This window comes from Malus domestica, chromosome 02 (assembly GCF_042453785.1).
Source record: "Malus domestica chromosome 02, GDT2T_hap1".
NCBI lineage: Eukaryota > Viridiplantae > Streptophyta > Magnoliopsida > Rosales > Rosaceae > Malus > Malus domestica.
In genome coordinates, this window is record NC_091662.1 from 32668093 (window position 1) to 32682126 (window position 14034).

Genomic DNA, 14034 nt, shown 5'->3' on the forward strand with positions numbered 1-14034 from the left:
GTGTACAATTTCCCTACCAAAACAGTCACGCATTTATCATACGAAATTGAAAATAAATATTAAAGGTTATTTAAACTTTTATTTCTCTTCAAATGTCTATAAATATGGGATGACAACTTGCGTTGTGTTTAAATGTTTATCAATTCAATTATCATGTTTCGACCAAAAAAAAAATTTCAATGGTATCATGAGACTTTTAGACAATAGTATCGTATAAGACACGCAATTGTTTGGCGGCACTTGTTAGGATGTTAGAGGAAACTAAAAATTGCACAAAAATAGAATACAAACAAAAGTATCGTTCTTAGGTTTTTGGCTACTAGCCATGAATTCAAACATGATTCTTCATGAATAGCCATGAAAAACTTGACTTCCTTTCACTTTTCCTCCCACATCACTCATAATCCCAAAATTCAATGCCTTCGTCTTTTCTTCTAGTACTTCGAAATTGAAATATCAGAGATTTTTATGTACAGTCGCTCCTTTTAGTAAATTACTCAGTCAATATTTCAGTGAAAAATATTGGTAGGGAGAGAGAGGAGAGTGAGGTGGAAAGAGAGATTTATTCAGTGAAAAATACGGGTTGTAACAATATATATAACCTTCATGCACGTACTCATACGCGTGAGAGGTTTTTTTTAATCAAGATGCGTTATAAGAGACATACAAGGTTAAATTTTTTATTTCATATTTGTATTTATCAAGTCTAGTTTCAAATTCTTTGACAACTTGCTTCCATTCGGGCTTCAACAACAGCCAGGTTCACAGAGCTAAGATGCCTCAACAATCATGATAAATTTTAACATTTTTCAAATATCATGATATCATTTTCTACCTTTTGTATTTCAACGTGAATAAGTTTATAATGCCAAAAATATGATAGACTCATGAAATAAAACTTCGTCAAAATAAAAATGAAATAAAACTTTTTGTCCATTACAATGAGTTTATTGATTGTGGCCTTCTTGAAAATGTGAAATTTTACATTTAGTACCCTTTTCTTTTGATTCCAAAATGCGGCCTACAAAATAAGTGTCAAAAGCATGTGTCCTGAATCTTAACCCCTATATATATAATTGGGATTTCATTGATTAGCACCTGGCAAGTGACACTTATAACCTCTACAAAATAGATTCTCTATTCACGAAGGTCCAAGGGAACAAAAGTCACACAGACAGATACATACCAAAACAAAAGCCAGGCATATTGAAAGTCTTACAAACTATTATCCCCACACTATTAACTTGGAATTGAAACCATTTTTCCCTTCCATCATTAGGATGAGATTTTGATAAACCTTTCAAAAACCACGCGAGTTTAATTCCGGGCAATTAGGCCGAATATGACCAGGCTCGCCGCAGTGGTGGCAAATGTACTGCTTTCTTGGCCTTTTTTCTCCTACACCAGAAGCTTCCTCAAACGACTCTTCCTCGCTGTCCTCCAAAGATTGTTCCACTCTCAACGCCGCTGCAACCATGCCATCATAAGTATTGAATAGAGCTACCCTTGGTCTTATGGAAGGTCTCAGTCCACTTAGAAACTCTGATGCTGCAAATTCATCTGACCTCACAAGATTAGTTCGTGCATACCATGCTAGCTCAAGGAACTTAGATGCATACTGAGCAACGGTCATGTTTCCTTGGCTCAACCCTAGAAATTCTTCGCGTTTAGCAGCGCTTATAGTTTGAGGAAAATATATATTCAAAAACAGCTCCTCAAATTCTGCCCAAGTGATGGATTTAACATCACGCATCCTTTTAACAAATTCCCACCAGTGGTGAGCCGCTCCAGTAAGACAGTATGTGGCAAACCCCACTTTTAGGTCATCGGGGACATCACTTACATCAAAACATTGCTTTATCCTTGCAAGCCACTCCGCCCCTTCTAACGGTTCATCAGGATTTCCTGCATACTGCGGGGGCGACAGACTAATGAAAACCTTCAAAAATTTCAGCCTCCGATCTACTCCGGATGTGCCCTCAAGCGCAGGGACAGCCATTTGCTTGATGGCCTGTAAAACCTTAGCCACATCCTCATCATATGGAGCCCTGGGATTGGATAAAGTAGCTTCACTTGTTCTAGGCATATCTTTCTGAAATTTAAACAAACAAAACATTAGCTTCCATACAAATGCATAATCAAGAGACTATTAGCTTCCATACAAATGCATAATCAAGAGACTATTCTAAGTGTAGGCAACAGCATACTAGCCACCTTAGCAGTTACCCATCATGCCGGTGAAGTCACCAACTTCAGATATACCAAACAAGACTACATACGAGTCGAGTCTAAAGGCTAAAGCGAAAATTCACCATCAGTATCATCACAGTATTAACCATGACACAATCATTTCCAATGGATGCCATAGCTGTAAGAATATTAATAATTTATAACTTATAAGGCACTCTCAAGAGATGGAACACGGTACAGTTTTTCTTTGGTTTTTCTTAGAAAAGCGAATCAGAAAACAGACTCATGAGTCATAACACAGCCGACTGCATCATCAATGTGAGTTTGACAACAAAAACGCCTAAGAATTAACATCGTAATTAATACAACTCTTAAGAAACACAAGTGATGCTTTACTAGATTCAACAGGTACAGAGAAAGGGAGACGAACGACTAGAGGCATTCGCTCCATAAATTTCTTAAGCCAATCAATCTGAGCATGAGGATCATTAAAGGCCATGAATAACGCTATGTTATTCTTGCATAAAATTTGGAAGATAACAAGTATGCTCATCTTCTCTTCAACTCCAGGAAGGACCCTAAGAATCTCGATCACCTCTTGGCTTATCCTCCACCAAGATGCCACCTCCGGTCTCATCCATCATAGATTAGATGCCACAAGTGACACACTCTTTGACTGCATTCACGTATGTGTTCATTTATCGAGGAAGCTTGCCTCCAACTCATACTACATGTCCCTCGTATCATCATCCACAGTATCATCAGAAAGTACAATCCCTGATGAAGCCAAAATATTTTTTGATGAATCTTGATGATATGTTCATCTCACAGGATGGATTTGACTTATTATTCTGTTGGGATTATCCTGGCATGCTACCTCTTTTGATATATAACGTACCCTAAGAATTATTTACTGAACGCAAGAAATTTGCATGCGTAAGAAAAAAAAATAGTTAAAACTAATATAACACCTGCAAACTATCTTAAACTGGGTATACCATAGTGAGCCTATATAATTTTCTTTAACTTAACTCCTCAATAACGCACGCACGCCCGCACGCATGACACACACACAGAGTACGAGACAAGAGGCAGAAGAAGCACAGTGCAAAATATTGGAGGAGTAGTCAAGAAATAACAAGCAATGAGGTACTCATCATAAGAAAACAAGAAGAGAACTGACTGTAATCTTTCTCAATCTAAAGAAGCAATTATATTAATCCCTGAGAGTTTTTCCTTTGGGCAAAGAAACACTAAAATGTCTACCATTTAATCCAAACGGTCATATGGTTTCTGATTTGATTTGTCTAATTGTCGGTAGAAAACTGTTGGATCGTTTGAAATATAATGCGGAAGAAGACCTACAATATATATGGTTCAGGATGAGGGGGACAGACATTTTGACGCACTTTCTTGTGGTTCCCACTCCGTAACTTTTTTTTCAAGAATCGGAACTTTGCATGCATAACATCAGCTCAATAACATCAAATTGAATAACTTTAATAATTCCATCATCCCTAAAGTACAAGTTCAGTGCTATAACAGCTAGTATTTCAGTAGGTTACTGAAATTACATTAAACAATCTCACAACTAACACCAAGTTGTGGTTGAAATTTGTTGGTCAAACTTTTTGCTTTGTGGTTATGGAACTTATCCACACCACATCTATGCAGAGCGAATTTTCTTCTTTCCTAATCTCTCTCCCTCTTCTTTCCCCTCCTCCTTGAACGATTACGGTTAAGCTACATTAACATCTTATATTGATTTTTGTTATAGAAACAAGAAGACAAAAAATAATGTGCGAGAGGAGAGGAGAAAGGGAGAGAAATTCGAGGGGCGAGAATCCTATGCGTTTACAGCATCACTTTAAATTCTTCAACTTTCAACAACAGAAAATATTCATGGATGTTGCACGAGAAAAGAAAACCCACATAGAATCAGAATAAGCAAGAAAGTAACTAAACCTTCATCTGAACTTTCCCTTTCCGATTCATCTGTTTGTTTGTTTGTTTCGCCGGACCGGATCGAATATTTTGGTTCGCGCGCCAGCAACTCGCTTTTCGTAACAAAACCCTCCCGTCTGGAGCTCGGCTTTTCTAAATTGGGCTGTTAATATAAGGGGCCCAATGATATTCTTGGGAGTTGAGACTGTTTGTGAAGAAAATGGAATTCTTAATTGGCTCCTTTAAAAGTGTTTTTATAATTCCTTAAAGCATTATTTATTTGTGGTAATGTTTTTGTAACCAATTTTTAATAAAAATGTAAGTGAATCCTAATATGATATTTAAAATGCTTCCTAAAAAAAAACACAGCTAATGATTCTTCCATGAAGCACATTTAAGTGCTTTTGTAATCCAAATTTTTTTTTTAAATGCACTTAAACGACCCAATAATATTTATTGTTTAAACGAACAAATTATAAATTACTAGAAATTCTAAACTAATGAAATTTAAATTTTCATAAAAGCTTATATATTTGATGGAATTTAAATGACAGAATGTCTAATTATGTTGTTTGGATAACTCATATAACTTGATACACCCTGACCGAAGTCGAGACATGTTGGCCGTCACGTGAAGGTGACGTAGCCAAGTACGCAACAGAAGTGATGATAATAATAAGAAAATGCAACTATGTAAAAACCAAAACTAAACTTACTTAAACTAGAGATAATATGTAAGTGCGTGAAAGTGATCAAGTATAAGATACACACATATCAGAGCATAGGTAAACGAAAGTGCAGTCGAACTAACTAAGTATTAATTGTACAAACAAGGAGAAGATCCCTACAATATTTAGTAGATCGTCAGAACCACTGAGAAGTCCTTGTGAGCCACCAAGATGTACAACTGAAGGGCGCAAAACAGAAGGGTGAGTGGGCAAAAACAAAACGTTTGAAAACACATTTATCTTTTCTGAACATAATAACCCCTCACTGTAAAACTCGTATAGTTCCAGAAAATAATACTACGTATATACATACGAATACCAATGCACAAGCCCAGTAAAAACTGGAGTATGCCATGCCATAACGTTTTCGCACTAAAAGATGTAAGCCAGGTGAAATCAATATAAAATAATATGTCAGTCAGAGTCACCTAATGTGACCTGTACGACTAGATCTATAGCTCATCAATATATGCTGGCACACGAGTTGGAACCACCTATGTTTGGGTGTAAATATGTACGCTCAAGTGCTACGATCACATCAAGGCTGTGCGAATAATCGAGAGTCACCTACAAGTCGAAACCACCTATTATGGTATGTAAGACAGGGCTGGCACCAAACTTGGATCCAAGGTGAGCGTGTGGTGTGGGAGGTGAACATCACGTGAAGGATTGTGCCCTGGCCTCGAGCGGAAACACTAACACCAGGGTGCATCAATGATGAGCTCTAAATGCATTTATGCATAACAATGTGTCATGCAACCAATACCATAACAATATACTCACCTGAAGCTTACCTGAGCCTCTGCAGCATCAAATGATATGATTCATGATTTATAATAATGCAATACTTAAAATGCAACTCATTTTCGACATGGCATTTAAAGCATAAATCATTTAAAAAATGTTCTGGAAACCACGATATATATATAGAAAGCAAATGCCCACTCACTGATAAGTAGCAGGATCGTAGCCCCCCAATCTCGCTTGTCCATGCTCATCATCGGGGTACGTTTCACCTATATGCGAAATAACTAATTTTACGTTAATTTTAAAGCACATGCACAAACCCTAGGAATAACTTCTCATATGTTGCTCAAATGGGGCGTTTGAATATACCAAGATGATATACTCGACAACACGAACACCCCCATATTTTTAGAAAAAAATTTGGATGTCAGACGAGCCTCCACGCGTTGGCCAAGGCACAGCCACACTCGCAGGCACACTGACGGAACCCCTAACGGCGTTAAGGAATATTCTGTCAAATTAGTAGAATATCCTGTTAAAATTACCTGACACCGTTACAATATTTCGTTAAAGTTAACGAAATATGTTCCTTCTTCTCCGGTGACTTGCCGGAGTCTGCCGTCTGGTTCGTCGGTTTCTGGAAAAATTTCAAAGTTCAATATCTTCTTCAATTCTCAACCAAAATCCATGAAATTTATATGGATTTGAAGGTCTTGAAGAGTAGTACACATCCATACCTATTGGAGGTCCTAAAACCAATGGAAAATGATCGAAATTTCCTTCGATACCTCCGGCCAACTCTACAACTTCACGAACCCGTGTGTTCCGATGTCTGAACCACTCCAATTTCACTCCAAGATGTTAAGGGAGTTGTTTAGAGTCTATCCCGAGCCTTAAAATCGTGTAAATCGCCCACGATCACGACGTCCTAAAAACCCACTATGTTGAAGCTTCTGGGTTCTTATGTTTCCGACAACCGTTCAATGAACAAAAGGTGTGAATGAGTTCGTGAGGTTGTGAGGAGGATGATGCTAGTGTCCAAGGACTCGATCCGTGATGTTTTAGTATGGTTTGAGTGTGGTGGTCTCAAGGTTGTACAAACTAGAAGAAGAATTGAGAAAGAAGGAAAGGGTGAGGGATACGTGTGTGTGGTCACAAATTGGCCAGAAAGAAAAGAAGTAAGGCCCTGATTGGGCTGCCGTGAGAAAGAGAAAGAAAGAGAGTTTTAGGGTCCAATTAGCCCAAGGAAAATAACAATTCAACCTAAAATTTGATTGGGCTAGACATGACAAGAACTAATTGATTGGTGAATAAAATATAGTCAACCCAACAATATATGTCTATCCTAACTCGTTAGTTAATCGTTATAACATTTTCATTAGGAATCCGATTCGACCCTAACTCGCATTGACGCGCTCGTGACGTCGAGTACAATTTAATTACGATAGTGAGGAAGATTATTTAAAACTGCATATGTACATCCACGTCACTAAGCCACCGAGGACATAATCGTCATCTCACATACTCGAGGAGAAAATTATAATGACAATTGGGACGGGTCGTCACATAACTTGTTGCAATTTTGTAAAACAAATTAATAATACTATCTGATACATTTTTGGTCTTCCACTTTCCATACTCTTAGTTTAGAAATATATTTTTTTAGGAATTGTTATTAGCACCTCGGAAATTTCATTTCGCACTCTAAACTTTTTATAATTAAAAAGAAAAATTCACTGAAAAGATTTTTGAAGTACTAATAATTTTTAACAATATGTCTAATTTGTCTGTTAATTCTTCGTGCAATTGAATGAATAAAAAACAAGATTGCTTTGAATAAATGGATATTTCATGAAGTAATATTTCATAAAATACCCATTTCCAATTCGAAGTGGCAAAAGCATAACATTTGTGTACGATTTACCAAACAAAACAGTCACACATTTAACGTTCGACATTGAAATTAAATATTAAATGTTAATTAAATTTTTATTCCTCATCAAATGTCTATAAAAGATGAGACAATGACTTGCGTTGTATTTAAATTATTATCAATTTTCGAGAGTCTTCAAGTAAGACATACAATTTTTTTCACGGCCTTCTACGTAGGATATTAGAGGAAACTAAAAAATATTAAGGTCTTACTGCAGAAAATAGGATGCAAAACAAAAGAAAATAAGGTTTTAGGATGCAAAACAAAAGAAAACAGGGTTTTTTGGTTGTTGAGCAATTTCGAGGTTGGAGGTGGCATCTGTGGAGGCACTACGAACGGGATGGAGGATTAGAATCGGCCGTGGAAGCTTACGGCGGAAGCTATTGTGAAATATATTGCATAGAAATACCAATTATTTATATGATCAAATATATCAAATCAAATATATAATCACTATCCAACTTATGAAATTTAAATTGGGAAAAATGAACAAGAAAATCTGGCATGTGAACCAAAGAGAGGCACGATGTCGCTGCCTTAAAGCCGTAGACGCCTCCCTACGTGCAGGTTATGGCAGTGCCTACAACTCCAAGATACAACCCAAAGCCTCATAAGATGTCTGATCCAATATGCACGCCAACAACAGACGGGATTGCCAAGTAGTGATCAATTGTCCAAGAATTATGAAGTAGAAATGTAAATAGAGAGATGTGAGAATTGAGGGAGACAGAAAAGTTTAGCGTATATTATTTTTTGTCTGAGGTTTCATATTTAAAGAACTCCTCATACCCTTTTAAAAAGGAATATGACTCTTCAAATAAAACACAACTCTTAAATATTAAAAATAAATAAAATAAAATAATAATAAATTTTGAATCTTTAAAATAAAATATTATTAAAATAATTAAAATAACCAACAGCTATTTGGTTTCTGGGCCTTACTGTTGATATGTAGGAAAAGTAAAGGTAACTCAAGTAATGTTTGAATTCATGCCTAGTTAATCAAATGCCTAAGATCACCCATTCTTCATTTTTACGTAATTTGAAATTGAATTATCAGATTTTTTTTTAAAGAAAACTAATGAAAATGGTTTGAAAACTTTGAGTTTTAACGATAAGGACAAAATAAAGTGTAAAGTGAATATTACCAGGATTGACTTTTTAGTGTAAAAATGTGATTTTTCGTTAAAGTGAACAATACGGGGAGCTTTTCGTTAAAGTTCCTTTTTTTTTTTAAGTAATAGCATCCTCTCAGTAAATCGGTCAAGATTTCAGTGCGACTAAAGAGTAGGGATGGGCAACGGTTATGGCGGGCAGGTAACTGCGATTATTTACCCATAACCGTTTATATTCATACCCGTATAACCGTTTACCCGTTGGGTAATTACATAAATGGTTATACCCATAACCATAACCGTTTATAAACGGTTATCCATACCCATAACCGTGTACCCATTTACCCAAAACCATTTACCCGTTTACCCATTTTTTCGCCAATTTATCATTTTTTTACCAATTTACACATTATTTTTTTTTAACAATTTGAAAATTACAAAAGAAAAATTTGTCATAATTTTCATTTTCTGACAATTAAACACCGTTATAAGTACATTTTAGCATACATTTCCCTATTTTAATTATTTAAGTCCTCATATAATTCCAATAATTGAAATAATAGTTTACGAACGATATTTTTCTGTATAGCAACCAATCAATTTTTTTTTATTCTGTATAACAACCAATAAATTATGGAAGTTCAGGAAGCAGGTCCAGTATAACTCTTGCAATACCGAGTCCTTCGAATGAGAACTTCTCAGCTACAGACCAAACTGTAACAATGATAGTTCTCCTCAAAAGTGGAGGAAAGCAGGTCCAGTATCCACGTTTAGTCTGATTTCTAAATAGGATGGCAAAAACTATGTTATATATTATCTCCTAGTTGTATTTTTACATTCAGATAACCAAAGAACAAAAAATGGGTAAATGGATAGAAAGCGACGAAGTCGAGAGGCGGAGAGAGAGAGTGACGGAGTTGTAACTTATTCTATGAGAGTTTTTAATTTTTTTTTAAATTTTACATATATTAAATTAAATGGGTAAATGGATACCCGTTATAACCATGAATATTACCCATAACCGATGGATACCCGTTATAACCGCGGATAATACCCATAATCGTCCATTTAAATTTCATGGATAAACGGTTATACCCATAACCGTTTATTTGTCTAAATGATTACCCATAACCATAACCGTCAACTTTAAATGGCCGGGTAACCGCGGTTACCCATATCCATGGGTATTTTGCCCATCCCTACTAAAGAGAGGCGCATAGAGATTTCACATGGAGGGTTTTTGTGGGGCTATATAGTTGTCATGCGGGCGTTTATACACATACGAAGGCTTCTGTTTTTTTTTTTAATTACCGCGACTTATGCACAACATACAAAGTTATATATTATTTTTCACATTTATATTTACCAAGCCTAGCTCTTGTATTGTTTGTTTTTCAGATCAAATGCATCAAGATAAAATTTAACATTTTTTGAGTATCATGAATAGAATTTTCTTACCTTTTGTATTTCAACGTGAATTTCAACCAATCATAGTTTCATTTTATTTTTTAACTAGTGACGTCATTCTTTATTACAAACACAACAGAGACATTTATAGAGAGCTTCATAAATAAGTTTATAATGACAAAAATGTGATGGACTAAATGAAATAAAACTTTTTCGTCAATTGCAATGAGTTTTTTGATCGTCGTCTCTGTCTTTTTGAAAATGTGATATCTTATTTTTAGTACCTTCTTCTTTTGATCGCTTGTGTCCTTATTCGGATTATTGTTGTGCTTTTTGTAGTATTGACTATGGTATCTTCATAATCTTCAAATTCAAATTTTGAGCGTCATTCCTCTAGTGGTTCTTCATATCAACATTGAGAGACTATGTGATCACCTTTGGAGGATAATGCAAGAATGAGTGCTTTTTGGCCGAGGATGAGGACAATTGCAATTTTGGACGACATTGTCAAGAAAAAAACAGAACGACCACCTAAATGAAAAGAAAAACAAATTCTCAACTCAATCATACCCTTATATGGATTCCTACCAAAGACTCGCAAATGCCTTGCCTGTCTCGAGCGAGATAACTTCCTCAATCACTCTTACATTATCATGAAAACATGATGCAACTACTTATTAAGTTGTACACACTTAAGAGCGAGTGCTGCAAATAAAATTATTCTAAGAATATGATTGTGTAAACTTAAATATAATGACTCGTATTACTTGAAGTTGGAGGTCAAGTAAACCCTATTTATAATTAGAATAAATAAAGACACAATGATAAAAGAAAAAACATACAACGTATCTCATAAATAGCTGAGCCCACCTCTCTCACTCTCAAATATTTTATTTTATTAGGAAAACTAATGAAAATGGCTTGAAAACTTTGAGTTTTAATGATAAGAACAAAATAAAAGGTAAAGTGAATAGTACCAGGATTGACTTTTTAGTGTAAAAATGTGGTTTTTCGTTAAAGTGAACAGTACCGGGTGCTTTTCGTTAAAGTTCCCTATTTTATTTTCACAACATTTCTGTTTGTTTGTTTCCTATCGATTTTATGGTTATCGCTACACTGCAACGAGAGGGCGAGTTGAATGCCTCACAATATAGGAATGTGATTGCAAATATTCACCAGGTTTTGCATACATTTTCACAAAGGAAGATGAGTTTTAGTGGGCGTGCAACGAATAAGGTAGCCCATCGATTGGCTAGTTTTATCTGAGTTTATTTCGTAACAATTTTGTAATTTGGTTTGAGCAACCACGTAATCATTGACTGTCACAGTCCGTCCCGAATTATTTCATCGGTGGTGTGAAAAGACTAAAGTACCCTTGAACGTTTGTGGTGTTGTGTGGTTTAGGTTTTGGTTGTGGACCAATTAAAATTTTCCTAAGTGTTTAGACCCAATTAGAAAAGAGATTTTTGTTTGTTGTGATTGGATGCTCAAAAATGGACCCCACACACACACCCAAAGTAACCCATTGACTCTCTCTCTTTCCTCCCTTTCGCATTTTCTGCCATTTCCGTACAAGCGTACGGACAACCTTCAAACCTTCACTTCCAATCACAGATCGAAGATGGGGAAGTGGTCTTTGTGTTCCTTGCAAGTCCAGGAGCTCATCCATGCCATTTGTTGGATGTGAAACCTTCAAAAATCTAAGAACCAGAAACCCCGATTAAGTGCACTGTTCGTGTGATCGTGATCGTGAAGTTTTCAGGGAGTTTTAAGGTTCTAGGAAGCTTTAGGACGTCTTCACGAAGCTCGGGGAGTAATTTTTGAGTGTTTTGGACGTCGGGAGACTCAAGTTCTAGGAGTTGCTGAAGTGGCCGGAGTATCGTGCTTTCTCCGGAGAGTTTCCGTGAGTATTGAGGCTCAAAGTTGGTAAGGTTTTGTTCCTTGCATCATGAGCTTCATTTTGAGACAATTTTCATGAGTTTTGGTTAAGAAATGAAAGAGATATGAAGGTTTGAATAATTTTCCAGTTTCCAGCGATAACAGTGGTACTTGCGCCGGGCTCTGGCGATCTAAGGAAGGAGGAGGAGAATATTTTGTCAAAATTGACGGAATATTCTGAGGCCGTCAGGTAAATATAACGGCATATTCTAGTTTTTAATGGAATATTCCCTAATAACGTTAACTATTATGTCCCCCGTGCCAGGCATGTGCCTGCGCTTGGCCTCGCGTTTGGCCGTGCCTTGGCCGACGCTTGAGGGCGTGTGAGTGCTCGAAATTTTTTTTCTAAAAATTTGGGGATGTTCGTGGTGTTGAGTAGGTCATGGTGGTACGTTCAGACACCCCATTTGAGCATTGTGTGAGAATTTATTTCTTAGTTTTGTGTATGTGCTTTAAATAACGTTTATTCAGTTATTTTACATATAGGTGAGACCTATCCTGAGGACAAGCGTCATCAATCGAGGCTCGGGGGCTACGACCCTTCAACATACTAGTGAGTGGGCTTTTGATTTTCCATATATACCTATATACTTGAGATTTTTCCCAGGAAATGAATTTGAATGATTATACGTTTTGAAATGTCATGAAAGTATCTATCTATTTTATTTATGCATTAGTAGTTGCATATATGTATGATTAGTACTGCAGACACACAGGTAAGTGCCAGGTAAATTCATAAATTAAAGATATGAGATTGCTTCAGTTATGCGAGATATGATGTGATGTATTGAGAGTTCATAAACCTGCACCCGGGTGTTAGTGCTCCTGCCCAGAGTTAGGGCATAGTCCTTCACGTGATGTTCACCTCCCACACCATATGTTCACCTTGGATCCAAGATAGGTGCACATGCTTGTTGTACAAACCATTATAGGTGGTTCCGACTCGTAGGTAACCCGCGATTATTCGCACAATCTTCACGTGATCGCAGCACTAGAGCATATTTATTTTACACCTAGTCATGTCGTACAGACCACTTTAGGTGGTTCCGACTCGTGTGCAGGATTTGATATGATTGAGATTGGTTATGAGCTATAGATTCAGTCATGCAGGTCACGTTAGGTGGATCTGGCTGATATGGATATATTTTAATTGGATTACTTATGGCATTTCATTGAGATACTTTAGCATGGTATATTTCTATGGATTTTCATCCTGAGCATGAATTCTGATATAGCATATATTATATTTTTTTGGGAAATTATACAGGTTTTACGACGATGGGTTAGAACTTTTGAGAAATGAAATGATTTTGAAAAGCTTTGTTTTTGCCCACTCACACTTTCTGTTTTACGCCCCTCCAAGTTTTAAGTAGAAGTGCTTTGGTGGCTTACGAGATTTTGACGGTGGTTCTGACAGAACATCATAAACGTAGGATCACCCTTGGGTGTTGTATAATTAGTACTCGTCCTGCTTGACTGCACTTAGGCTATTTATACTCTGGTTGTGTATTTCACATTTAATCTCGCACTAGCACCTTCTCCTAGATAGGACTGCTAGTAACTTGATTTTTTTATTTATTCGTATTTCTTTATATCAATTTTGTTTCCGCACTGTGCACATGGTTACGTCACTCTCATGTGATGGCCAGCACGTCCTGATTTAGGTCGGGGTGTGTTATTGACTTTCTGCTTGAGGATAGTACTTCGTGGTATTAGTTTTGGTGTGGATGATATTTTTCTTTCATTTGGATTGAAATACCTGACAATGTGTTCATCCGTCTAATTGAGTAAATTGATAATATATAATATGATCAAAGTACAGTCATAATATAATTAACAAATTAATTTTTTTTTAAATAATAAATTAATTTCGCAAAAACCAAAACAAATCCAAATACAGAAAAGAGGTATTTGTATAGAGGTGCCAATTCCTCTACACTTTAATTGTAACCGATTACTTCTGAACTTTTATTATTAGCCAATTTTTCAATAACTTTAGCTAATTATCCTTAAAATTTTATAGACAGCCAAC

General features: G+C 36.3%; 1 protein-coding gene across 1 annotated transcript; it reads right to left on the minus strand.

Annotated features, from left to right (window-relative positions):
* Positions 1-1120: 1120 nt before the first annotated feature.
* On the minus strand, positions 1121-4270 carry LOC103418500 (uncharacterized). Its single transcript, XM_070817811.1, has 2 exons — positions 4156-4270; positions 1121-2092 (listed from the first exon to the last, which is right to left on the minus strand). Exons 1-2 carry the CDS (start codon positions 4183-4185, stop codon positions 1301-1303), a joined length of 822 nt encoding a protein of 273 aa, XP_070673912.1. The 5' UTR covers positions 4186-4270; the 3' UTR covers positions 1121-1300.
* Between the last annotated feature and the right edge of the window lie 9764 nt (positions 4271-14034).

Excerpts from the sequence above, each read along its gene's own strand:
- LOC103418500 (XM_070817811.1), bottom strand. The coding sequence starts at position 4,185 with ATGAATCGGAAAGGGAAAGTTCAGATGAAG. Across the intron at positions 2,093-4,155 it reads AAGGGAAAGTTCAGATGAAG|AAAGATATGCCTAGAACAAG; the intron begins GTTTAGTTACTT and ends TTTAAATTTCAG.